This window comes from Antechinus flavipes, chromosome 4, assembly GCF_016432865.1.
Source record: "Antechinus flavipes isolate AdamAnt ecotype Samford, QLD, Australia chromosome 4, AdamAnt_v2, whole genome shotgun sequence".
Taxonomy (NCBI): Eukaryota; Metazoa; Chordata; class Mammalia; order Dasyuromorphia; family Dasyuridae; genus Antechinus; species Antechinus flavipes.
The window spans coordinates 473,528,572-473,553,948 of NC_067401.1; the positions used below are offsets into that span (position 1 = coordinate 473,528,572).

The 25,377-nt window shown below is 46.2% G+C and overlaps 1 protein-coding gene across 1 annotated transcript in view; it reads left to right on the forward strand.

The window, feature by feature from the left end:
• Nucleotides 1-25,377, forward strand: part of SLC1A7 (solute carrier family 1 member 7) — a 69,839-nt gene that overhangs the window by 13,577 nt on the left and 30,885 nt on the right. The window contains 1 exon segment of the mRNA XM_051999672.1: nt 22,070-22,285. Within this exon segment, the coding sequence (XP_051855632.1) occupies nt 22,070-22,285 (216 nt within the window).

Below are 25,377 nucleotides of genomic sequence, written 5' to 3' on the forward strand. Positions count from 1 at the left end.
GGTTAATTACTTGTCCAGAGTCACACAGCTAAGTTTCTGAGGCTAGATTTAAACTCAGAAAAATGAATCCTCCTGATTCCAGATCTAGCGCTCTATTTACTATGGCACCCCCCTAACTGCCTCCCTCTTTGGGTCTGGCCATTTAGTCAACTCTTGACCTAATTTTTGGTCTTTAGCCTGCCTCTGTCATCTTTTCCTTAAGCAGAGGTGAGTGGGGTCAGAGACTGTCAACCTCATTTTACAGCAAAAGAAACTCAGCACATCCTCGGTTGTCCCACAGCAGAAAGTGACGGAGCCGGGCCCTGTTCTTCAGCGATTCTGGCCTCTCTGACCCTCAGGCCCTTAAACAGACTTTGTCCAAGGCTTTGTAAACCATCTGTACAACTCATCTTAACTCAATCTGTCTGGCTGGTGCTTTTCATCTGAACGTGAGATTTCACCAGGCCAGGGAATTGCTGTGAAGATACGTCCTCTACCATTGTAAGCCGAGGACGCCATGATTTGGTGACTTATCTAGGATCGCACAGTTAATATGTGTCAGAGGCAAGCCTCAAACTCAGGTCACAGGATAACAGATCTCGAGCTGGAAGAGGTCTTGGAAACCTCAGAATCCTCCACCAATCCTGACTCTGAGTTCAGTCTTCTAGCCATGACATCATACCACCTCACACTCAGAGAAAGATGGGAATGGAGTCACTTTGCACTGATCTGATCTTGGCATCGGCTTCTGAAAGCACAATATGTTAGGGAACAGAATGTACAAGCTGGTAGGGAACTTAGAACACAAAAGAAATAAATGAAGACTTAGAGATGAGAAGTCTTTGAGATTTTCTAGTCCAATTCTCTCATTTTACCCAAATCAATGACATTTGGTCAAGATGAATGTGAGGGCATCCTAGTGGGGATCATTTGATCCTCATAACAAACCTATAAGATTATGTCCATTTTGTAGAGGAGGAAACTGAGGTAGACAAAAGGTATGTGACTTGACCAGTGTCATACAACTCATGTGTCTGAGACAGGATTGAACTCAAGTGTTTCTGACTCCAGGCTCAGCACTGGACTCAGAGCAGGGGGCCACAGTGAAAAGAACACTGGCTCTTGAGGTAGGGCTTCTGGGTTCTGAGTCTTGACTCCAGCTCTTGTTACCCGTTTGATTTTGGACCAATCTCTTTAGCTTCCCTATCTGTGAAATGGGGGCACCGGATTAGAGGGAGCCTGCACCTTTCTGAGCTTTTCTAATCTTCCAGCATCTGGCAGTTTACAAAGGATGGTCCTGAATGGGATTTCACAACAATCAGCAGAGTGGGCTGGGCAGATTGAAGACCGTCGATCTCATCTTATAGCAATAGAAACTCGGGCTCGGAAGAGCAAGCCTTCGGCTATTCCACTGCAAAAAGTGACCGAGCCAGCTGGTCCGGGTTTTTTTCCAGTGCACCACACTGACATTCTCAGAGACGAATCATGTCAGTTAGAGCCGTTTGGCAAGCATTAAGTGCCAACTGTTTGCTATGTACCGTATTGGGACGTTGGATAAGTATCCCTGTTTTCTAACCATAGCGGTTCTGATTTTTCCAGGTGGAGATATACTTGATATGTAAGGTACTTGATATACAAGATATGCTTGATATCAAGCAGCTCCCTCACAATGGGATGGGCCATGTTAGTGGTGGGCAGGGTATGATTCCCATTTTACAGAGTAGAAAACTGAGATCCGGGGAAGTGGGCTGAATGACTTGTGGAGAGTCACACAACCTAAAAGTGTGTCAGAGACTGGATGTACCCTCTGACTGTCCTCCCGGTGACCCAGGTCTGCCATTTTGGCATTTCTCAACTTATCCAAATATCTGCTCTCTCACCACACCCAAGTACATTGTGAAATAAAGAGAAAGGAAAGCAGAGGCTGCTTCAGAGTGTGCTTTTCTAAGACTCTCTGGTCTTATCATAACAAGCTGGATGCCTGGGCCCCAAAGGGTGCTCTTTCTTATAGAAACGACACCCTTCCTGCTCGGCTTCCGCTCCCAGACCTAAAAAATGGGTACAATATGATTACCGACTCATTGGAAATGGCCTGGGATGGATTGGGAAGCACTTGAGTGTTAGAGTCAAGAGAGACTTGGAGTAGAAGCCTCTCTCTGTCTCTTAACATGTAAAATGGAGATAAAAACATTTAGGATAATATCTTCTGAGATATTATCATCTCATCTGGCCCAGAGATTTTTCACCTTTTTTGTGTCCTGGACCTTTGGACGATCAGTCTGTGGAAGCCAGGGGATCTCTTCCCAGAATTATGTTGGGCTATTTACGTTCATAATGGAAGGAAATGCTAAATTTCAGTTAGCGGTAGATAAAAAAAAGATGTCATTTTTTGTTCCATCCAAGTTCACAACTTCCCTGAAATTGATCCACAGAGTTCACGTCAAGAACTAGCCCTGCTCCAGTCTTTATTATATAAAGAAATATACTGGGATATGGGGAGAGAAAATGACCTGCCCAGGGTCACCCATGCGGTAAGGAAGAGCCCGGGCATTCGGACTCTCAGAGATTAAAAGAGGTTCTCTGCCCTTAATAACAAAACACTTGCCAGGACTCTTAACTTCCCCTGCTTGCATTACCGAGAAAGTCCTGGGGCTAAGGGATTCCTAGCCCAGATGGAGCAGTCATGATGTTCTGCTTTTCTGGGTCCACCCAGAGTCAGTAGGGATGGATCGGGAGGCAAGAGAGCATTCAAGGTCTGGCACATAACTTGCTGTGTGACCTTGGCTCAAACATTGGCTGTGTCTGGGCCTTGAACTCATCCTGTGTTACATGACTAGGCTTGCACAGCTCAGGGACTGCTTCCTCTCTTCGATGGCCTTTTCTGCATCGTCCCAAGTATTATCTTCTTCCCTCTTGAAAGGACTCTGTTTGTACTTTGAGGCATGTGTCCCCCCACTGCAACTGAAAATCAGCTTCTCTAGAGCAAGGGTTATTTTTGCTTTATTTCCACATATTTAATAAATGCTTGTCAAACTGAATTGGACTGAATCACCTCACCAGCTGTGTGATTTTAGGCAAATCATGGCGGTCCCTGGACTCAGTTTCCCCATCTGTGAAATAAGGGTTGCCCTTGAAGGCTTCTGGGATCGCTCGCTGCTCTAATCATGGAAGCTTGTCTGACCCTCTGAGAAGCTCTGAGACTCTCCCAGTCTCTGCCTCCATCTCGGGCCCAGGAAACCCCCACACTCACCCCTGGCCTTGTTTTTACACCTCCCCAGAAGACAGTGACATAGGGAAGCCAGGGGTGGCTCACACAGGCCGCCTCCGACATCTGGAACTGGCCTGGGGCCTGGAGGCTTGGATGCTCTGCTCCCTGCCAAGCCTCCTCCCTGCTGCTCTCCCACCCCCTCTCTCCTCCCAGGCCCACGTTCTCAAACCAGGCATATTTCAAGAAAACGAGGTCCATGTGTTTCTGATTCAACTTGTGCTGAACTCATCAGAATGTTTGGTGAACCCATGTTCCGAGCCAAGAGTTGTGTGTGTGTGCTCGCGCGTGTTTGTTCCTTTCCTTTTCTCCTAAGCCTTCACGATCCGTTTTTCCTAGAATCAGGATGTTTGGATGGAGAAACTCTCCCGGTCCCTACTCCCCATCCCCGCCCTCCCTCTGAAGGCTTCAGCTTGGTGATGGACCCGGCCCCTCCTGCAGCCCAGGGACCAGGATGGCATTGGGGAGGGCCCAGGACGACAGCCTGGGGAGGGACCAGAAGGACAACAGCCTGGGGAGGGCCTGAGACATTACAGTGAGTGGCAGGGGGAAGGAGGAGGACTGACCAGAGTGGATAGAGTCCAGACTTTCAATCGCTCTCCTCTAAAACTGCCATCCTCTCTCGGTTTTCTTTCTCTCTGACTGCTCTTGAATCTTCATCCAGGCCCCTTTGCTGAGCTGCCCCCAAGCCTCCATCCAGGGCCCCTCCTCTGTCTCCCTTCCTCTTTTTCTCCCCTTCTCAATCTCTGTTTATCTCCCCCTACCCTTTTCTTATAGGCTCCCTTAGATCCGGCTTTAATCATTAAGCAGATCAAAGCATCACATCCAGCCCTTACCTCTCTCTTGATCTCTGATCTCTCAACAAATCTTTGTGAATTGCCTCCTATGGAAGACACAGGGCCATGTGTCCGGTCTTCCATTGGACAGCTCCATCTGGATGCTCCATAAGGTTTCAAATTTACTGTGGCTAAAACAGAACTCGGCTCCTTCCTCTGAAACCCAGCCCTGTTTATCCAAGTCCCTCACATTCCCAATTCAGACTCTCCTTTCCCTTGGCCCAAAGCAAGTCTTGTTGCTTCTAACTCATCAAAAATATTTTGCATTTGTTTTTTGAGGCAACTGGGGTTAAGTGACTTGCCCAGGGTCACCCAGCCAGAAAGTGTTACATATCTGAGGCCAGATTTGAACGCAGGTCCTCCTGACTTCAGGGCTGGTGTTCTATCTACTGCACCACCTAGCTGCCCCAATACTTTGCATTTGTAAATGGAGTGACTGGTACACCCAGTTCCAAAGAATGTGATTGACAAGGCACTCTATGTCTCAATCCTTTTTTCCAGGTGAAAAGCTTCATTAATAAAATTTCAGAATCAATCAAAGGGACAAACTAGGTATGTCATCTCACGAATAAGGTTCTTGGATCAGTGAATGAAAGGAGATGAGACAGTCCCTGAGAGGCTTTACATAACCCAGGAGCCCCCGCTTCCTTATTTGTAAAATGGATATAATGCTTGTAGCAAATAACTCACAGGTTTGTTGAGAAGAAGAGATATAACTAAGACGGAACAACTGGATTCTGTCCCAGGGCAATGACATGAAAGGGAAGGGGGGGGGGGGAAGAGAAGCTCATTTCTTTCCTCTGAGTTCTCTGATGATCCTGCTTTTTTTTCTTACCTTTTCCAGTCTTGGGCTGATGCTCTGCCGCCCCCCCCCTCCCATCTCAACAAGAATCCTATTGCTCTTATACTCCTCATCCGGGGCCCAAATTTGATCACTATTTTACTGGTTCTCCTGCTGGGCTGGATTATCCATGACATGTGGGATCCCTGGGGTTGGCAGCCATTGAATCTACTCAGCAACACTCTGGGCTTTCTGTCTCCCACAAGCCCTACAAATGAACTTGTCCCTGGGCCTCGTAATAACAATTATAGCTCTGTTGAGAAAAAGGAGCCCTTTGTAAACCTGTGGAGGTGGGACCTGCTGTTATCATAACATCAGGGTTCACATCTTACTCATCATCGTATGTGGACATGTGGTGGTGCTGGGCTTTCCTTTTGTGTTTTCTGACAAACAGTCCAGTTCTCAGCCAGTCCACAAAACCCAGAACCTGTCCTGGCCCAATGACTCCCCTGGGATCCTTGAAATCTCTCCTTTGGCCTTGCTGTTTAGGCAGCTGCTGGAACTGACTCATCAAGTGTGGGAGTGGGGGCGAGGAAGCAGTCGTTCCAGATAACGTCCCTGGGGTGAGGAGGAAACTTGTTTGGTGCTGGAGGAATTAGACAACTCAGTAAACAGACAAGTTTTTTTATTGATATTTTTTGTTTTAATATCACATTCATTTCCCGACATGTATTCTCATATCACCTCTCAGAGAACAAAAAAGGTTTTTTAAGTTCAGCAAAACTAATCAGCCCATCAACCAAGTTTGCTATTTTATGCAATGTTCCTCATCCAGAAGCTCCCCTGCCCCATCCCCCCGGAAGAGAAGAGAGGGGGGTGAATTCTAAAAATCTCTTCCTTGGGGTCATTTGGTCTTCTGAATTTCATAGACTTGTTTAATTGTTATGATTTTTTCATTTAGATTGTTGTAGTCATTTTGTATATCGTTTCCCGATTCTACTGGTTTCACTTTGTATTAATTCATGTAAGTCTTCGCATGCTTCTCTGTATTCTTCATAGTCGGCATTTCTTATGGTGCAGGATTGTTCCCTTACATTCACGGACCATAATTCTTTTAGCAGTTCCCTAGACTTTCAATGAATACTGACTAAGCACCTTAGTATGTCCCGAGATAGGGCATTGAGCTTGACAGGGGTGGGGGCGGGGGCTGCAAAGACAAAGAAATTGGGATCTTTGCAGTCTTAAGCTTTAATAGTTTTAAGTTACAACAGCCTAAGATGTCACTGAGATTTTTAGGACACCCTGAAGCAATCCCAAATTTGGGATATGGGGATAGGGAAGGGTAGGAATGGAAAACCACAGCATATAATTTATTGCAACCTGATGGATGGAATATTAGTCCTACAGTCAAAGCATCTGAGCTGGAATCTTATTTTGGGCACTCAAGGGCTGTGTGATCCTGAACCAATCACTTAACCTCATTGAGCCTCAGTTTCCTCATCTATAAAAATGGTGATAATAATAACACATGTAACACCTGTCCCTTAATAGCCAACCAAGAGTAGTTGGGAGGAAATTATCTTGCAAATTTTCAAATGCTATAAAAGGTGTAATTCTTCAGAGATGATTATAACCAGAAATAGAAAGTATTGATCATCTTAACGTTCCCAATTTCAAACTCCTTTGCTTGGCATTCAAAGTCCTTCCTTTTTATTTTGGTGGAGGGACTGAGAAACAGCACCTGAGATTTAAATGAAAGAAGTAACCAATCCATCATCTATTAAGCACTTACTGTATGCTCTTCACTACATTAGGCACAATGGATGACATAACAAAATGTAAGGGGACAACCAGGTGGCACAGTGGAAAGAGGACCAGCCCTGAAGTTAGAAAGACCTGAGTTCAAATTTAGCCTCAGGTACTTACTAGCTGTATAATCCTGGGCAAGTCACTTAACCCCAATTGTGAAGGAAGGGAAGGAAGGAAGGAAGGAAGGAAAAGACTTGATCCCTCTTCTCAAAGATTTCCTAGTTGAGGAGATTAGACAAAAATCTAAGAGAAAAAGTCAGAGGATGAGTAGTGCCAGGATTTAACCCCAAGTCTTCTAAGATGTCATAGTCCACTTGGGTCGCCTTTCCCCAGTAGAAAGGAAACTCCTTGAAGTTTCCTTTGCATATCTATATCCTTGGTCCATACTCAAATACTTGAGTTCATGTTGCCTTTGGACTCTCTACAAAACCAGCCCCTCTGCCAAATCCTCTCTTTGCTTCTCCATGGAGAACTTGCAAGCGATTCTTCCATCTATCTGCAATTCATTTCTTCCATCTGGTACCATTTATCATGAGTGCCAAGATTGATTGTCTTCAGCTTTTCAAACAGTGTGTTCTCAAGACAAACGTGTAAGAGAGAAAGTAACGTGGTGAGCAGAGCAAGACTCGATCTCAGGTCATTGATCTGCTTTCCTCCCAAGTTCCCTTCCCTGTGCCCTTCCAGTATTGGGCGTCCTAACATACTCTGCATCTTTTACCTAAACATTTCCTGTTTCTTGATTTTGTTGCAAATATATAGAAGCCAGAAGTTGTGTGGAAATGTACAAAATGTAAATCAGAACAGAAATTCAAACCACTTTTAGAGTATTAGGAATTTTTCTAATGGGGAGGCTCAGAGCTACTGTGACCGTGATTGTGATCAATAACTTTTTAGCTGATACAAACTCCATAATACAGCAGAAAAGGTGCCCTGAGGCACCTTATATTGTTCCTAAGCTAAAAGTAAGTTAATAGCTCCAACAGAATGTGGCTCCAAAGAAAGAGGCAGGGAAGAAGGGTAATACTTGAAGAAAAGATCACACTCCTTGGAATGGAAGGAAGCTTGGAGATCAATAAAGCTTGAAAAGAGTTTGGTTTTACCCGTTTCCTAAAGATGGAGGGAGCAGAAAGAATCCAGAAACTGGTGGCCGATTCTACCTTCAATAGCAACATCCTCTACAATGTTACAAAATAGGGGGCTCACCCGAGATAAGTTTGGGACATTTTCAAGAACCAGCTGAAAAGGTTCTTGACTATCCTTGCTTGGAATGGATCCACTGAAGAAAAATTACAACTTTTCCCTCATTCTCCAGTGCATTTTGTTTATGTTATACCAGTTATATCTCAACAAAATTTTCATTTGATCATTTGATTGCTCTATACTAACAGTAGATTCCTATATTCAGTATGAGGATTATAGCGACTGAGTACAATATGTATTCTTCATCCTAAAATCCTAATACCTAGAAGTTCATTTAGAATACCCATTTTACAGATGAGGAAATGAGACTCAGAAAGATTATGCACAGAACTAATTAGAGTTTGAAGTAGAGGCTCAAGCAAAAGTTGACAGAGTCTAAATTTCGCATTCTTCCCTCTAAGATTATCTCCACTTCATCCCACTTGTATTTTGTTTGTACATAGTTGTTTGCATGTTGTGTCCCCTCTCCCCTCAGACTGTGTGTTTCTTGAGAGCAAGTATGTGGTTTTTGTTTTTTTGTTCTGTTCTGTTCTGGCTTTTTCTTTGGAGTCACAGTACTTTACGCAGTGTTTGGCACTGCATTTGAATTTAGGTCTTCCTGATTCCAGGTATGGCATTCATTCTATCCACTGTGCTACCTAGCTGTCCCTTAAAAGATCTGATTTGTTGCTCAGTTGTGCCGGTTATGTCTGACTCCTCATGATCCCATTGGGGTTTTCTTGGAAAAGATACAGGAGTGGGTTGCTATTTCCTCCTCCTGCTCATTTTACAGGTTGCAAAACTGAGACAAACCAGATGAAGTGCCTTGCCTGGGGTCACACAGCTAATAAAAGGCTGGCACTCTAACCACTGCACTACTTAACTGCCTCAACAACAAAAACTAAAGTCATTTAGTAAGTGCTTATTGACTCTATGATAATTCATAATTTTTCTTTTTAATATTTAAACAGACTCAGATCATTTTCCTTATATGTGTCATTTCTTATGGGCTGCAAGTCTATTGTATGAAGTTTGACTATTGACCTTGAAACCCCAAATAAATTAACACTAAATGTCTAATTCATTTTGGGAGCTCTTCTAAATTTATTCTCCATTTAAGTTAACTTGCTTGTACTAATAAGGGATGAGTTAAGAGTCCCATGCACTGGTAGAAATCCTTTGGAGAATACCTTGTGGCTCGGGGACCTAGACAAAAGTTTTTGTCTGTGGTGGGAATGACTTATTTGGGACAAAGAATCCCTGCAGACATTCTGGCATACCCTGTGTAGAAAGAGACACTTAGAGAATTTGTATCCAGACCTCCAATTGAATTACCCGTATTTTAAATAAATTTGAAATAATTTTATTCAGGAGAGTTTGCTCTCTCACATAAGAGTGAGGGGGTGACTAATCCTTGGGGAGAAAAGCATTGGAGGAACCAGACTTTCCCTCTGAAATGACAAACTTGAATTTCTTTCTTTTTTTCATTTTTTGAATTGTTTGGGTTAAGGAAGACCTTCTGTAAGCATTTATACAGACAATAACCTATGAAAATTTGGTAAAATGATATCTTTTTGTCAAGTTGTAACTCCATGTATTCGGAAGCGTGGAAGAATGTTAATTCCTGGTCCTTTGTGAATTGGACCTCATGGATTTTCCTAAGAGTCTTTACTACAAAGTACTGGAGAAGGCATTGGAAAGGAACTGAGTTTTAACCTCCTCAAGACCCTAACCAATTAGTGTAGAATTTGGGACTATGGACTTTCTCTAAAACTTCCCAGTTAATTTTTTAATTAAATAATATTTTTAATGAACAAAAATTTGTTTTCTCTCCATCTTCACCCTCGTCTGCCATTAAAAGAAAGGAAAACAAAAAGAAAAGGAAAGGAAAACAAAAAAGTTCTTGTAATAAGTGGGTATGCCCCACAAATTCCCACATTGGCCATGTCCTAGAAACATGTCTCAATCGGCATACTAAGTCCATCTGTCAAGAGACGGGTAACACATTTTGTTTTTAGTCCTCTGTAATCATAACTGATCATTGCATTGATTAGAAAGTCTTTCAGATTGTTTGTCTTTGCAACTATGTTATTGTAAAAGATGGTTTTGTTGTTCTTCCATCTCTATTCTATCAGTTCATCAAGTCTTCCCAGGTTTCACTGAAACCATGTCTTTCATCATTCCTGATGGCCCAATAGATTTTTTGTTACGTTCCTATGTTACAGTCTGCTTGTCCAAACCCCAGTGGATGGACGCTTCCTTAGCTCCCAGTTTTGAAGTTTAGAGAAGATTTTTTGTTTTGGGTTGTTGTTGGATTTTGTTTTTGGTTTTGTTTTTTGCTATTACAAAAACAGCTTATTTAAATACTTTTATACATATAGTGGGTTGTTCCATTGATTTATTTAAGATATAGTAGTTCTTCAATGATATTGTAAGGTAAAAAAGTATGGTGCATTTTTTTTTTTTTTTGGCTGAAGCAATTGGGATCAAGTGACTTATCCAGGGTCACGTAGCTGGGTCACATTTGAACTCAAGTCCTCCTGACTTCAGGATTGATGCTCTACTCACTGCGCCACCTAGCTGCCCCAGTATGGGTTGGACATAGTTCCAAACTGCTTTCCAGAATGGCTGGACCAGTTCACAAATTCATCCACAGTGTATTGATGTACCTGTTTTCCAACAACCCTTTCAGCATTCATCATTTTTCTTCTTTGTCCCCCTACTCAATCTTAAGGGTGTGAAGTAGGACTTCAAGGTTGCTTTAATTAGAATCCCTAATTATTAATGATTTAAAGCTGGGTTTTTTTTTTTTTTCATATAGTTCTTGAGAGTTTGGATTTTCTTTTCTTTTCTTTTCTTTTTTTTTTTTTTTTTTGAGCACTATCTATTGGAGAACGACGCTCATTCTTCCATGATTATTCAGTTCCTTATATATTTTGCAAATGACCCCTTTATCAGAGAAACTCACTGTGAAGATTTCGCCCCTTAATTATCCCCTTTCCTTCTAATTTTAACTGCATTGATTTTGTCTATGCAAAAACGTCATTTGCTGCCATGGAGGTTGTTCAGATTGTTCGTGTTACCTTGTGATCCTTTCTATCGCCTGTTTGTCCTTTAATTCTTTTCCTATCAAGTTTACATTCTAACATCTGCAAACATATATTGTATCTAGGATATACTGCAACATATCCAACACATAAAGGACTGCTTGCCATCTAGGGGAGGGGGAAAAAAATCAGAAAAGAAACGAGTGCAAGGAATAATGTTGTCAATATAAAGTAATTATTAAATAAAAAATAAAAATTAAAATAAAAAAAAAGTTTACATTCTAACAGATAAACAATTAGCGACAAAGCAGGCTATATACAGAATAAAAAGGAAAGAATTAAAAGAGGGAAAAGCTGGAATTGAGAGGAAGTGGAGGAATGGCCATCATACTGCCCCAAGCTCCTAGAATGGCTGTGAGGAGCCCGTGAGACATTTGCAATTCTGCAAACCTTGACCATTATATAAATGCTGCTGATGATGAATGTTGTTATCAGTTAACAAAAATCCATGCGGGTATAGAGAACAAAACAGGCTCAGCTCTTCCCAAGGGTGGGGGAGAATGGAAAAAGATTAGTACTGTAGGTAGGGAAGGGACCAGATAGCTCTGGGAAGCTTCTTCAGACCTCGGGGATTCTGAGGCTCTTGGATTAGGGGGCTCCTGACTTTCCTTCCAGTTCTCTGACTTCGGGTTTCCCCCACTCCCTCTCCTTGAGAGATCAGAAGCTTGTAAACGTAGAGGGGGAAATGACCTCCATGGAGGTCTTGTTGATGCACTGGCTGCCTCAGTGAATGAGAGGAACTTCTCTCCGCTCCTACCTGGCCCAGAAATCAAAGGCTGCTTCACATGGTCAGTGAGCGTCAGGACCGGGATTTGAACTCACAGCTGCTTTGGCCAGACCCGGCCCCCTCTCCATGTCACACGCAGATTCTCTGCTTCTGGATGCTCTGCGGCCCGCGTGGGGAGACAGTCTCCATCAGTCACGTCTGGGAGGCGTGCGGTTGCAGCAAACGGCTCCGTTTCCTTGGGGGGGCCAGGGGTAGGTGGGAGGGAAACCATCTGGGAGCCGCGGGGAGCCAGCGCCAACGTGGCATGTGTGCATTAGCCTCCCGGACCGCCAGACAAACCCCGAGCTGTCTCCTCCTGGGGGAAAGAAATAGGTCATGGCATCTCCGGGAGCCGAGGAATCTAAGACGGGCTGCTGCTGGGAAAGCGATCCCCCTCCTCGGCCCTCCCCCCGGCTGGCTCTCCCCCCCTCACAGCCCGACCTGATGCTGGAGAAGCCCCCTTGGGCCCACGGGAGGGGGGTTAGGGGCACCCCAGTTTCTTCTCCATGCTCCCGGCCTCCCAGGCTGTGGTGGGAGAAGCTTGGGGGAATCCCAAAGTCCTTGGGATTCGGCTCACTTAGGCCACCCTGTGGGTTAAAGGAAGCAGGGTTCGATACAGGAGGAGGCAAGTGGGCACCGGAGGGGAGGCTTGGAGAGAGGCGGAAAGGGGGGAGCTGTCCACACTGGCCCCCCTTCCTCCTCCGACCTTGCCCCTTACTTCCCTCCTCCTTCAGGGGGGGATGAGGTGGAGAACAAGAGTAGAAAGGATGGTGATCTTAGATCAGTCAACCAACCAACAAGCATTTATTGAGCACCTACTGTATGTCGAGCTCTATGCTAGGTGCAACAAATAAACGATCCTTACCCTAAGGAGCTGACATTAAATGGGGGCGATTTGTACATATAAAAATATATGTGGTGTAAACATAAAGCTGGAAAATATGCATATATTAGAAGTAGTTAAAGACAAGGGAGCTGGGGGAGGGGGGAGTGAGAAAGGGCCCAATGGGGCAGTTGGGGGATCTGGAAAGGTTTTGTGGAAAAGATGGCGCCTAAGCTAGGTCTTAAAGGAAGGTGGAGGAGAGGGACGTTCTAGGCCAGAGGGACAGCCTGAACATCGGAGGACCTAGTTCAAATCTCCACTCACCACGTCCTAGGGCACCTGGCAAGGGAATCTAGCCTAGAGCCTGTCCCAAGCTACAGTTCCTGGAAGGAACCAGGACCATTGTTCTGCTGGAAGAGACCGCTTAGGGATGCCCTGTGGGCAGGACAAAGCGTCCCTGTTCTCAAGGACTACGTCTGCTAGAGAACCCAAGGAAGCACAGCTGGTTTGGGGGCCGACCGGGCGAGTGGAGGCAGGGAGGCTCGGCGCTGCCGTGGGGAGCCGACACTGGCTGCATTTTTAGCTGAACGACACAGAGGCCAGCTCCCAAATCCCACGGAGGTCCTGGGCTACACTGGCTGAGGGATGGCGCCCCGGCTCCTGGAAGTGGGCAAGGATTCTTGTCAAAGCCGGAGCTCTGGGAGCCTGTGTGACGGGGGCCCGCGTGGGACACGGGAGACGGGGCCCAGTGGGAGCTGGGGGAGGGAGAGAACTGAACTGAAGGGAAGGAGGCCCGGGGAAGAGGGCCGAGGGACCTTGGGAAGGAACAAGCCTTGAGAGGAAGGATTGTTTCCCTCTGTTTTTGAGCCTCCCTCCCAGCACAGTGCCAGGTACACAGTAGGAACTTAATCAGTGCTTGCCTGAGTGACTGATAGTTGGCCAGACCTTCAGAGTGGCTGTGGGTACATGAGCAGGCCGAAGAGATGCTCCCACACTGTCCCATCAGATGTCAGTGTCCTGAGGCAAAGTCCCTTTAGCCCTAGGCTAGTTTTGCCTCCGAACCCCCTCCCTCCCCCTCTCTGCAGACAGTGATTTTCCACTTCTTCCTCCTCAATTATCATCATGTTTCCACACTCCCCACCCCCACCGCAGTTGATCCCACTTAACCAGGCTTTTCCCTCTTGCCCCAGCAATCAACAGATGGAAAGTAGGCTGTTTCTGGGAGGGGAGCACTACTTAGCTATCCCTTCTTCTCCAGTGGGATTAATGTCCCTCTAATCCCAGTAATCCCCTGGACAATTTGAGCCATAATCCCTCTATTTCAAAGCAATATCCAGATGGCTTCTGGGGGAGAACAGCATGCCAGAGGAGACCCGCTTCCTGCTCTCCTCTCTATCCCCCACCTGAGGCTTCGTGCCCATCCTGGGGGAACGAGGGGCGCCCCCGTCTTCCATCCACTGCCACGGCCAGAGAACCCCAGACGTGGCTGGCCCGGGCCTGGATGGGGGCAATCCGTCCATCCCTGGGTTGGACCTTCTCTTCCTGCTGCACCCCCGCCTCCCTCCGTCGCCTTCCCCAGAAAACCGACTGTCCAAAATGGGGAATGCCTGGGAAGCAAGCTAAGGTCGCCGGGGAAGTCAATGAATAAACATTTATTAAGTAGTTGAGTCTCACCTCAAATGGGGAAGACAGCATGGCCGTCCATCCAAGGCCCGTACTGAGTGGAAAGTCATCTGGGAGGAGAGGGGAAGGGGGATGGGGAATAAGAAAGGCTTCCCATAGAACGTGGGATTGAAGGGGAGCCCGGAAGGAACCAGAATGCTTGGAGATAGTGGAGAGGAAAATTGGAGCATGGGGGAGGACCAGGGGCAAGGATCGGAAAGGCCTAAGAAAATGGAAGCTAGGGAGGAGCCTGGCCAGGACTTGGAGTAACTGCCACTAATTTCCAGTAAGTCCAGTTAGTCTCCAGTTGCCCAGTTTTGGAGTTTCCCTATATTCTCCTGTTTTTTCAGCTCGGAGGCTGAGAGGCAGCAGGGCCATGGACAGAGTGAAGTCTCCTCCCAGCCGGCACCCTCACTAGCTGTCTGCCCCAAGGCAAGACACTTCCTCCAGGTGTGAGATGGCTAAAGAGCCTGATCTGGAGTCATGGGAGAGTCCAAATTTACATCAGACACTTTCTAGCCGTGTACTTCACCTGCGCCTGCCTCAGTTTCCCATATGTAAATGAGAAAGTTGACCTCTATCCCTTCAAGCTCCAAATTTAACATCCTTTGATCCCTCTTTGAGCCTGGATTTCCTTATCTGTACAATGGGGTAACAATTCTAGCAGCAACACCTCCCGGAGGGATTGTTGAGACTCAAGTTCTCCCAGTTTCGGGGAAGCCTCCTTTTGGGGGCCTCTGTTCCCAGGCAACCTCGAGCGCCCTAATCATTTGCTGCGCCCTAGCCCCGGAGGCCCCTTTTATCTCAGACATTCTGTGATTCCATTATGATGGGAGGGATTTCTGGTCCCCGCTTGGATCCATCTCCATTTGTCTGCTCTGGGAATAATCGCATTAGAGATGATATGATGAATGAACGTCCCCGCCAGCCACCTCCCAAGGCCAGCAGAAGCAGGGCAATCTGATGACAATTAGCCTCTCCGGGGATTAATTTCCAGGACCCTAAGGGTGGAAGGCTGAAACCCAGGGATGGACGGATTGCCCCCGTCCAGGCCCGGGGCAGCCACATCTGCCAAGGCCCGAGGCAGGGCACAACTGGGGGTGCCGCTTTCACCCCCGGAAAAGCTCTGCCAGAGCACCCCTCTCACCATCTGGTTGCTGGCAAGCTTGGACTGAGGAGCTTCGGGGCCACGGGCAAGGCCGTTAGTGAAGAGTTGGAAACATTTTAAAAGCTCAAAAATGGAGCATCCTTGATTTTCCGAGCTCGGAGGGATCTCAGAGACCTCTGGGCTAGTCCCCAGAAAAGGCAAGTCACCCAACAAGGCAGCGGCTCCCTTCTGGAAGACCTGTCCCGATAGCTTGTGGAGCCACAATATACGGCCATTTGCACAATATACACAAAAATACAGCCGTGGAGGGTCGTGTCACTTTGAGTTAGCACAGGAGGCTTTTCCTCATTTCTGAGTCTAAATTTGCTTCTTCAGAACGCTCCTTCCCAGCTACCATGCTCTGCCCTCTGGGACCCTCCTTCTCCCTCAACCCCCAGTTTTCTCCTGGTTTCTTCAAGCAATCCCTATGTGGAGACTGTGGCTGGGAGAAATGGAACGACCCTGACAGTGAACAGCAGAGCTGGGATTCGAACTCCCCCTTTATGCAGACCTCTTTCCTAAGAAGAAGCACTTCAGATGGAGAGGGGGAAGGATATCACACCCCTCACTCTTCGCTTCTCTTAAAAAGTCTTGGGTATCATGATGATGGGAGCAGTCGGCCGGTGCGGTGTCAGCTAGACCTGAGGTCCTCGCTGTGTGACCTTGGGCAACTTGCCTCGGTTTCCTTATCTATAAAACGAGCTGGAGAACGAAATAGGCAAAGCGCTCCAGTATCTTTGCCAAGAAAACCCCAGATTGGGACATAGAGACGTGACCGAAGAACAGCAACAATTATGACGATGATGAAATTCTGGGCCGGAAGGGACCGGACTTCGGATGGCGGACCTCAGACGACACCATAGCCAAGCCTCTCGTGTTGCAGATGAGGGAAAGTGATTTGTCCAACATCACCCAGCTGGGAAGCATCAGCGCTGGGCCTCGAGTTCTTTCACCTGAGCCATGCTGGCTCTTAAAGTAAGGCCTCGAAGAGGCCCAGGGGGGATTTCATCACAACTCTGGATCGCAGTCAAAGGCTTCAGAAAAGAAAGACAGATTTGGAAAGCAAACAGCTGCTTTAGAAAGATGCTATCTCAATGGGATTCAGATTTCTGGAGCATAACTTAACGTGGAGGCCCTTGGTCAAGACGGGGGATGAAATGAGCTTTAAAAAAAAAAAGACTTTCTTTTATTACATATGTGTTTTAGCAATCCAACAATTTAAAGCGCAAATGATGTCTATTTTAAATCCTGTGTTCTTAATATGGACAATACATAATTTTTAATTCATTCCCAACAACAATGATATCGATAGCAGCCCTATGCCATCGAGGCAGTATGTCGATTTCCTTTTTATACTGACAAGGTGCGGGGATGTATTTTCACTTTTTTTTGGCCGTGTGGCTCAGGGTTGCAGCTTTAGTTCTGATCAGTACCACCGCACGGCCATAAATGACATTAAAAATAATAGTCTTTGTTGTTTTCACTTTTCAAAAATCCAGCCCTTCCTCTATTCTTCTCCCCTGATGGATCAAATCAAAATAAACTCCTATAAATAAAAATAAACTCCCAAAAATCAAAATAAACTCCCCAAATCCCAAAATAAAAACAAACTCCCCAAAATCAAAATAAACTCCCAAAATAAAATCCCCAACATGCAGCAACAGAGTTGGCAAAACACATTTCCCACATTGGCCACATCTGAAACATTTCTCTGCTGCATTTTCAGTTTCTTCACCTCCTTTGGCAGGAGACGAAGGGCGGCTTTCATCTTCATGATGTTGCTCAGAGTTCTGAAAGGCTTCAATATCATTTTCCTCTCTAACGTTGCTGTCGCTGGGTACTTTTTCCTCTTGGTTCTGCTCATTTCACTCCGCATCCATCCATCGAGATCTTCCCAATTTTCTCTATTATTTCCTATGATTCATGATATCCTATTACGTTCATATGCCATAATTGATTTAGACGTTCCTCAAAAGGGGACAACCCCACATTAGTTTACCACTTGGGGTTACGATGAAAAGAGTTGCTGTAAATTTTTTTGCATGTGGAGGCTTTTCCTTGTACTTTGATTTCTTTGGGGTATAGGTAGTGATACCATTGGGTTAATTTTCTTTTTTTTTTTTTTTTTTGCTGAGGCAATTGGGGTTAAGTGACTTGCTCAGGGTCACACAGCTAGGAAGTGTTAAGTGTCTGAGGTCACATTTGAACTCCTGTCCTCCTGACTTCAGGGCTAGTGCTCTACCCACTGCACCACCTAGCTACCCCAACTGGGTAAATTTTTGGAAATCCTTGGTATGGTTCTAACTTGCTTTCCAGAACGGCCGGACCAACTCATACTTTACTGAACACTCCTCCAGCCTTTGTCCTTTTCCCTTTCCCAACTTTGCCACAAGTTGGTGGGTTTGCAGTAAAGCCTCTGTGCTCTTTTAATTCACAGTCCTTTAACTATTAGTGATTCAGAACATTGTTATATATTGCTGATAACGCATAGTTTCTGTCAGGAGTTGGGCCTCTGGAGCCAGGGTCGGGCTTTTCCTTCACCAGAGACCTTAACTCTCCAAGCCATTCGACTGTACCCTTTGTTTTCCTTGTATAAATTGCTCTCGGTTCTGCTCACTTTACTCTGCCTCAGTTCATATGACTCTTCCCAGGTGTTTCTGACCCATCACCTTCATCATTTTTGTTGTAGTTAACATTGTCTCAGCGGCGCCCGGCTCTCCGGGATCTCATTTAGGGGTTTCTTGGCAAAGTCCTGGGGCGGTTGGCCATTTCCTTTTCCAGCTCATTTTACACATAGAGAAACTGAGGCAAGCCAGGTGAATTAACTTGCGCAGAGTCTGAGCTAATAAGTGTCCGAGGCCAGGTTTGAACTCCAGGCCAGTGTTCTGGCCACTGCGCCACCCAGCCGCCCTTCATCATTTCTTACAACCCAGCCCCAGCATTCCAACATTCATAGGCCGTGACTAGATCAGCCATTCCCCAGTCGGTGGACACCCATCAGATCTGCGTCCTCCGCAATCGTTCAAAGAGCTGCTATAAACAGTGCGGATCCTTTTCCTCTTTTTTGGATAGATTTAGAGTCGGCCTGGTCCCGAGAAACCATTTAGTCCAACATGCTCATTTTCCAGATGAGGAGACTGTGGCCTGGAGAAAGGAAAGGACCCTGATAGTAAACAGCAGAGCTGGGATTCGAACCCCAATCCTTTGACGGCAAATTCAATGATCTTTCTTCTCAATGTACCATAGTGAGGACTTGGGGGCGCGTTTGCCCCCTTGTGAGATCCGGCTCTCAGTTTCCTTACTTGTAAAAGGAGCTGGAGGGACTGGAGGGCCTCTGAGTTCTAGTTAGGGAGAGACCCCTCCCCTCCCGAGCCCAAAGGCCTGCACAGAGAAGGCCTTTCCCTGAATCTTGAAGAAGGAATCCAAAGTGGAGGAGAGACACGTCGGTAACAAATAGGGTTGGGAAGCAAACCTGCTTCGCTTGCTCTCCCAGGGTGGGCTTTTCCTTGGCTGAGTCTGGCTGGGAGGGGGGGGCATCTGTCCTCCCCAGGTAATGGCTGAGTGACTCCTTCCTTTTAGCCCCAAATCCCTCACAAAGACTGAAGTTAGATGGGAGGGAGGCTGTGGGGGCGGCGGGCAGAGTGCTGGACCCCAGGGACCGGGAATGGGCCTTGTGCTCCCTCCTCTCCCAGCTCACTCTTCTCCTCTTTGAAAGATGGTGGTTGGACCAGGTGACCTCAAAGTCCGTTCCCCGGGGATGTCCTGAGGCCGAGGGCTTCTAGACAGGTTGTTTCTGTGCTTATGAAGCTTCCGCCAAAGGCCTGAGGTCAAGGCCAGGTATCCAAGGACTTACTCCCTGTCCCCCGCCCCCACCTCCAGGAAAGAGCAGCACCCAGAGGATTCTGGGAAACAGGATGGCTCTCCCGGAGAGCACCTCCCCTGGGTAGCCCAGGTACACCAAGGACCTGAAGGTGGCGAAAATCTGTGCCGGCCACAGGGTGGCGCCCCTACCCAACAATAATGATGGCGTGGGGCGAGCTCAGGGAGACCACAGACCACAGTCAGAAGGGGCGGGCGATGGGGTGGAACTGCAAGGGCTCCCCTGGAGCCAGAACCTGGGGGACAGTGATCCCCCAAGATCTGCAACTCCCGGCGACGTCGCTTTCATAGTAAATATCTATCAATATAAATCAATAAATATCTCTGAGGTCACAAGAGACAAGAACCCACCTCTCGGCCCGAACGGGGCCCAGTCCGGAGGCCGGATGGAACCAGGCTGTTCCCTCTTCCCCACGAGGGCCGTAGGGTGTTTGTTCAACAAGTTGTGGTCTGTCATCTCTGGGATAGAGAAGAGCAACCATCCCAGAAAGGAATTCTCTCATGACACGGCTTCCGTGTGTCCACCCAAGCCCCGCTCGAAGACCGGGAACGATGGGAGGCTCGTTACCTTTCTGGACAGACTCTTTCTCTTCAAGAGTGGCAGGAGCCAAATGTGGGGAGGCCCGTGGGCTCATGGAGTCCCAGCTCTGGGGCCATTAGTCCAAGGTTACAAAGTAGGAAACGATAAGAATGGCAAAGTGGCTTAAGGGCCCACAGTCACTTCCTGCAAGTCATTCCCGGCTCCCAAGCCATCGCTCTCCACTCTGACAGAGAGGACAGCGGTTGTCCAAAGCCCCTCCCCCACTTTTTTACTCTCCTTCCTGCACCGTCTCCCCAAACTGATCACGATGCCCTGGTGGTGGTCTGACCAGGAGCCGGAAGCTGAAGGGGAAACTCTCAAGGACCTCACGTTCTGTAGAAGACAGCACGTGCTGGGGAGGGGGAGCCAGGAAAGTGTCTTTTAGTATTGTTGGTTTGATCGTTGTTCTCAGAGCTGGAGTAAGAAATGGGGTAAAGTGGGGAAGAGAGAGAAGGCAATAATTGGTAGTGAGTCCCTAAAGTTTTGTGACTCTAAAGTTCTAAGGTTCCATATGGTTCTAAGAGTTTATGTTTCTAATCTTCTATATCATTATTCTAAAGTTATATGTGAGGTTGTACTCACCAATCAGAAACCTGGGGTCCCGGGGTCCAAAGTTGGATGGAGGAGGAGGAGGTTGGAGCCCTGGAGCATGAAAGCTCAAAGGTAGCGTAGGAAAAGGTAGTGATGGAATGGAGGTAATAGTGCGGTCCATTCCGTACCACATGGGATTGTTGTGGAGAAAATGGTGAATAAACCATCAAGTGCTTCGGTTGGTTCTTAGTGGTAGAGCTAACCCTTGAGCCTAGGCTTCGAGCCCCCTCGGTTTCATGCTCCTTCCCAGGTACCACATGGGTACAAATAATGCAGGTTTATTCCCTGATCATCTTGGAAAGCCTTTCTCTTTGTTAGACCAAGAGGTCCCTCCACTTGGCAGCTGGAGGATATTAGCAGAGTGCCCCATTAAATATCTTTTTGCCTTTGGTAGGGATGAAGGAGAGACTGAATAAAATGCTCTCTGAAGTCCCCATCAGCTCTGCCATTCTCAAAATAAAAATGGCACCACTAAAATGGAACCCATTTTAGGGTTCTATGATTTTTTGGTTTGGAATTTTTAAGCTTCCAAAATTCTAACATAGTTCCATGTTTCTATTCAGTCCCATGAATCTCTCTTTCTAAGATAATCAGGTTTTTAAATCCATAGTTCTAAATCTTAAGGTTCTATGATTCTAAAGTTCTAAGGTTCTAATTCCCGATGTGGCTATCCAGTTGTATGACTCTAGAGTGGTTCTTTGGTGTTCAAGTTCTAGAGTTCCTAAAGCTCTGATTCTGAAAGTCTAGAGTTCTAATGTTCCAGGTGGCTATAAAGTTGCATGGCTCTGTGGTATTCAAATTCTAGGGTTCCTAAAGTTCTGTAACTCTACAGTTCTAAAGTTCCATATGGTTCTAATCTTCTATATTATTATTCTAAGGTTACATATGAGGGCATGCTGGTAAATGACAACTAGTTTTCCAGAAATCTATATATATAAACACATATGTGTGTATGTAGATATGTGGGTCACATATGTGTACTTAAACAAATTACTAAGATTTTCTCCTTCACTTTCTTAAGTCTAGATAATCAACAGAACAATAAATCAAGCCCTGATTTATAGCATTTGCCAATTTCCAAGATGTAAATACCCACACTGAAAGTTTAACAATTGGCTCTCTCTAGCTGGTAAGATTTGGTTCCAGCATGCTATTGGTTATGTGTCTGTAAACTTTTAAATATTGAATGTTCTATCTGTATTGGGTTCTAAGGTCCTAACATGTCAAGGTTTTAGGTTCTCAATGGTTCTCAGGAGCTGATGTTGTAAAGTTCTATGATTTATATTCAGAGATGTTATCTCCTGTCTCTATACTTTTGCACAGGCTGATCCTCACACCTAGAACATATTTCCTCTTTACCTCTGCCTCTTAGCATCCCTTATTTCCTTCAAAATGCCTCTCTTATTTTATGTGTGATTTTTCCCTGGACTTCAGTCTCCAGGTGTTAATTCTGTGTATATTTTGTATATTCTTTTTATGGACACATTTATTTTCCCCAACAGAATATAAATTCTTTATGAGAAGGTGCCTATGTCTAAGTCACTTTTGACTTTGTAGCCTCAATGCCCAGTAAAATGTTCAGTACACAGTCGGTGCTCAATAAATGCTTGTTGAGTGAGTGAGTGACTGGTGAACAACTCCAATGCTCTGTCCTTTCTCCCCCAGTCTGATGTCAGGCCTGGCATCCTTGGACCCCAAGACTTCCAGTCGCTTGGGAATCCTCACCGTGGCCTACTACCTCTGGACCACCTTTGTCGCCGTCATTGTGGGCATTGTCATGGTCTCCATCATCCACCCTGGTGGAGCAGCCCAGAAGGAGATCACGGGCCAGAGTGGGAAGCCTATCATGAGCTCGGCCGACGCCCTGCTGGACCTGATCAGGTGATTTCCTTTTCTGATGTCTTTTGCCAGAGCTGTTCATAGTCCAGCTCCCAAGACGGGGCTGCTTCTCACTGACCAGTTACCCAATAGCATATGCTGTGCTCCTGACTTTAAAAAAGGGACAGAGGGAATCTGCTCTAACATCTTCCTAAGAATGTTATCCAAGGAAAATTAAGTTGCTTTTTAGTTATCTGGGCCCCTGGCGGGGGAGGGGACACTGATATGGGGCTAATTAAACTATCAATCAGCCAGTGTTCAACTTCGGAATCTAAACCCATAGCAAGATTTCCTGATTTACTGGGAGCCCCTGAGTTAGTAAGGCCGGATGCCTGAGAATGAGCCAGGAGCTAGGAGAGTCACACAGAACCCTGGAAGAAAGCAAACACACAGGCAGGGCAGGCGGGACATTCCTGCAGCTCTCTGTACTTGTGAATGGCCTTCTGCATACAAGTCAAGATATTTTCTCAATGCTCAATGAATTGGTAGTTTGGTAATAGGTGGCCCCGGGATAAAGAGCCAGGATGAGTTGGGTTCCACTTTGAGCAAATCACTTAACCCCTTAAGTTAATAACTTCACTTTGGAGACTAGGAATTGAAAAATGGAAGCAGATGGACAACGGGAGAGTTAGGTTCTTACTGGGCATTCCTTATACGAATGAAATCTCAGGTCTGGTAGAAAAAAGAAAGTGTAAGATACTTGATGTACAAAATAGTTCCAGGCTGTTCACCTTATCCTGTTCAATTCTCCCGGAACACTGTCAACTTGTAGTCTCTATCCAAATATAAGTACTCATAGAACAGCCCCATGTGCGTTTCCTTGTTGTGATGACTGACTTAAACTTCTTCAGGAAAGGGTTATAATCTGTGTCAATGTCCATCCCTCTATCCATTTCCTATTTTTTAGCATCAACCTATTAAGTTGATCAGTTTGGAGTTCTTTTAATTAATAAGAGCATATTTGGTTCTTATTTTTAGTCTTTCCTCGAAGGGATGGGTTCATTTAGATCTTTGCTCTAACAAGTCTGATGTCTGAGCGTACGCCATCACACACCAAACCTGGGAATGTGACCTTTGGCCGCACAGGGTCTAGAGAGCGGGAACCAGTTGGCCTGGTGCTTGTGAGCACCACAATTTAGGAAGGACACTGCTCATCTGGAGAACATTCAGAGCAGAATAAGAGTCAAAGCAGAACCTTATGAAGCAGGTTCATAAGGACCTGGAGACTGAAAGGGGGACTGAGGATGGAAGCAAGAGCAAGGTTCTTCGGGCCCAGCAAACCCCACTTTCTGCAAGAAGCCCTCCCAAGTCTTTAATCTTGGTGTCTTCCTTGAATATAACCCTCTCATTTGTCCTGCCCACATTTGGTATACACATAGCGGTTTGCAGTAGGAGCAGGATCTGTATTCCAGCTGCTTCACAGAGTGCCTGCCATATACAATTGGTGCTTAATAAGTGCCATTGCCTCAACTCTTCCATTGAATACGTGAAGCTGGCTTTCCCGTCTACACGAATAGAATTACATTTGCGCTTCCCAGAAGGGAATCCTGGGAGAAAGATTCCTTCCTGCTGGGAAGGGGGGATAATCTCCGCAGTCACACGCAGGCCCGGCTTTTGGAGCTGGTTAAATGTGTCCTTCCCCCCATCCACTCTCAGCTTCCATTTCCGTCTCCAGACAGACTCAGCCGGGCTCCAAATGAACCTCGGGTTACCCTAACTCAGAAGGACTTCAGAGCTTAATGGCTTAGACTCATTTTACAGAACTCCTAGCCAGACGGTTCTCAGAGCCCACAGTCATGTGTGTGTGTGTGCGTGTGTGTGTGTGTGTATATGAGACAAAGTCAGACATAACTACCACAACTAGTCACAGAGCTGGGCCCTCGTCCCACATCCACCCTTCCAACACTCAGGGCCCTTAGATAAGCCAGTCCCAGCCCAGCCAGTCTCTGGCAAGAGGAGCTGAGCCCCAAAGGGGAAACAGTGAGAAATCCCAAGGAGGCGCCCAGCTCCATGCCCTGGGAGGTGTCGGAGGAGGGGGGGAGGACCGTGGCTGCCCGAGAGGGCCATTTCTCAGATCTGATCTGATCCTCCGACCTGCGGACGGCCCAAGCAGGGAATGAGCCCCGGCACCCTGACCATGAGCCTGAGCCCAGCAGGGTCCCGCTGGGCTCGTACAGCGTTGGGCCCAATCTAATTGGAGGAAATGGAAACTCCAAGGAGTCCGCAGTTCCCCGCTGCTGCTTCCAAAATTGCCAACCTTTACTTTGTACATTTGTGTATATGTGAAGATGTACGTGCTCTGTAGACTTCTGGAGGGTGGGGGAGGGGGGTCTCCTAATTATCTCGGTAGACCTGGATATCCTGGCACTTAATAAAAGGCTTGTATCCCCAGCACCTAATAGAGGGCTTAGCACATTGCCTGGCACTTAGTAGGTGCTTAATGAATGTTGATTTTAACTGACTAGAGTATAACAGGCACTTAATAGCAATACCTGATTGATTAGAATTCAAGCACTATAAATCATGGGAAACTAAAAAAGCCCCCAAAGCATTCTAGTTGCTTGGCACATTCACCCAGTGGCAATACGGTTGCCAGGGACAATATCATTTTGAACACAAATTCATTTGTTTTATCTTACAGAGAAGAATGATGGTAGTTTATCAGAAGTTTTGATTCGGGGCAGCTAGTCGGTGCAGTGGCCAACTGCACCAGCCCTGAAATCAGGAGGACCTGAGTTCAAATGTGACTTCAGACACTTAACACTTCCTGGCTGTGTGACCCTGGGCAAGTCACTTAACCCCCAATATAGGAAAAGTATTGATTCACAAAACAGAGATAAGTGCTGAAGGGTAAAAAAAAAAAAAAAAAAAAGTTGGTGAGAGAGCTAAAAAAGTAAACTTAGCAGAATAATTCTGAATGTACTTAAGATTAAGCTGGAAGAAGGACAACAAAATAGGGAAAGAAAGAAAAGATCAGAAGAGATTTTTATTACAAACTCTACTCAACATCAAGGAAAGTGGAAATACCATACTTGAACTCTAACATCACAGTCCCAAAGGTACTTAAGAGAGAGAGATGGGACTAAGGAGAACAA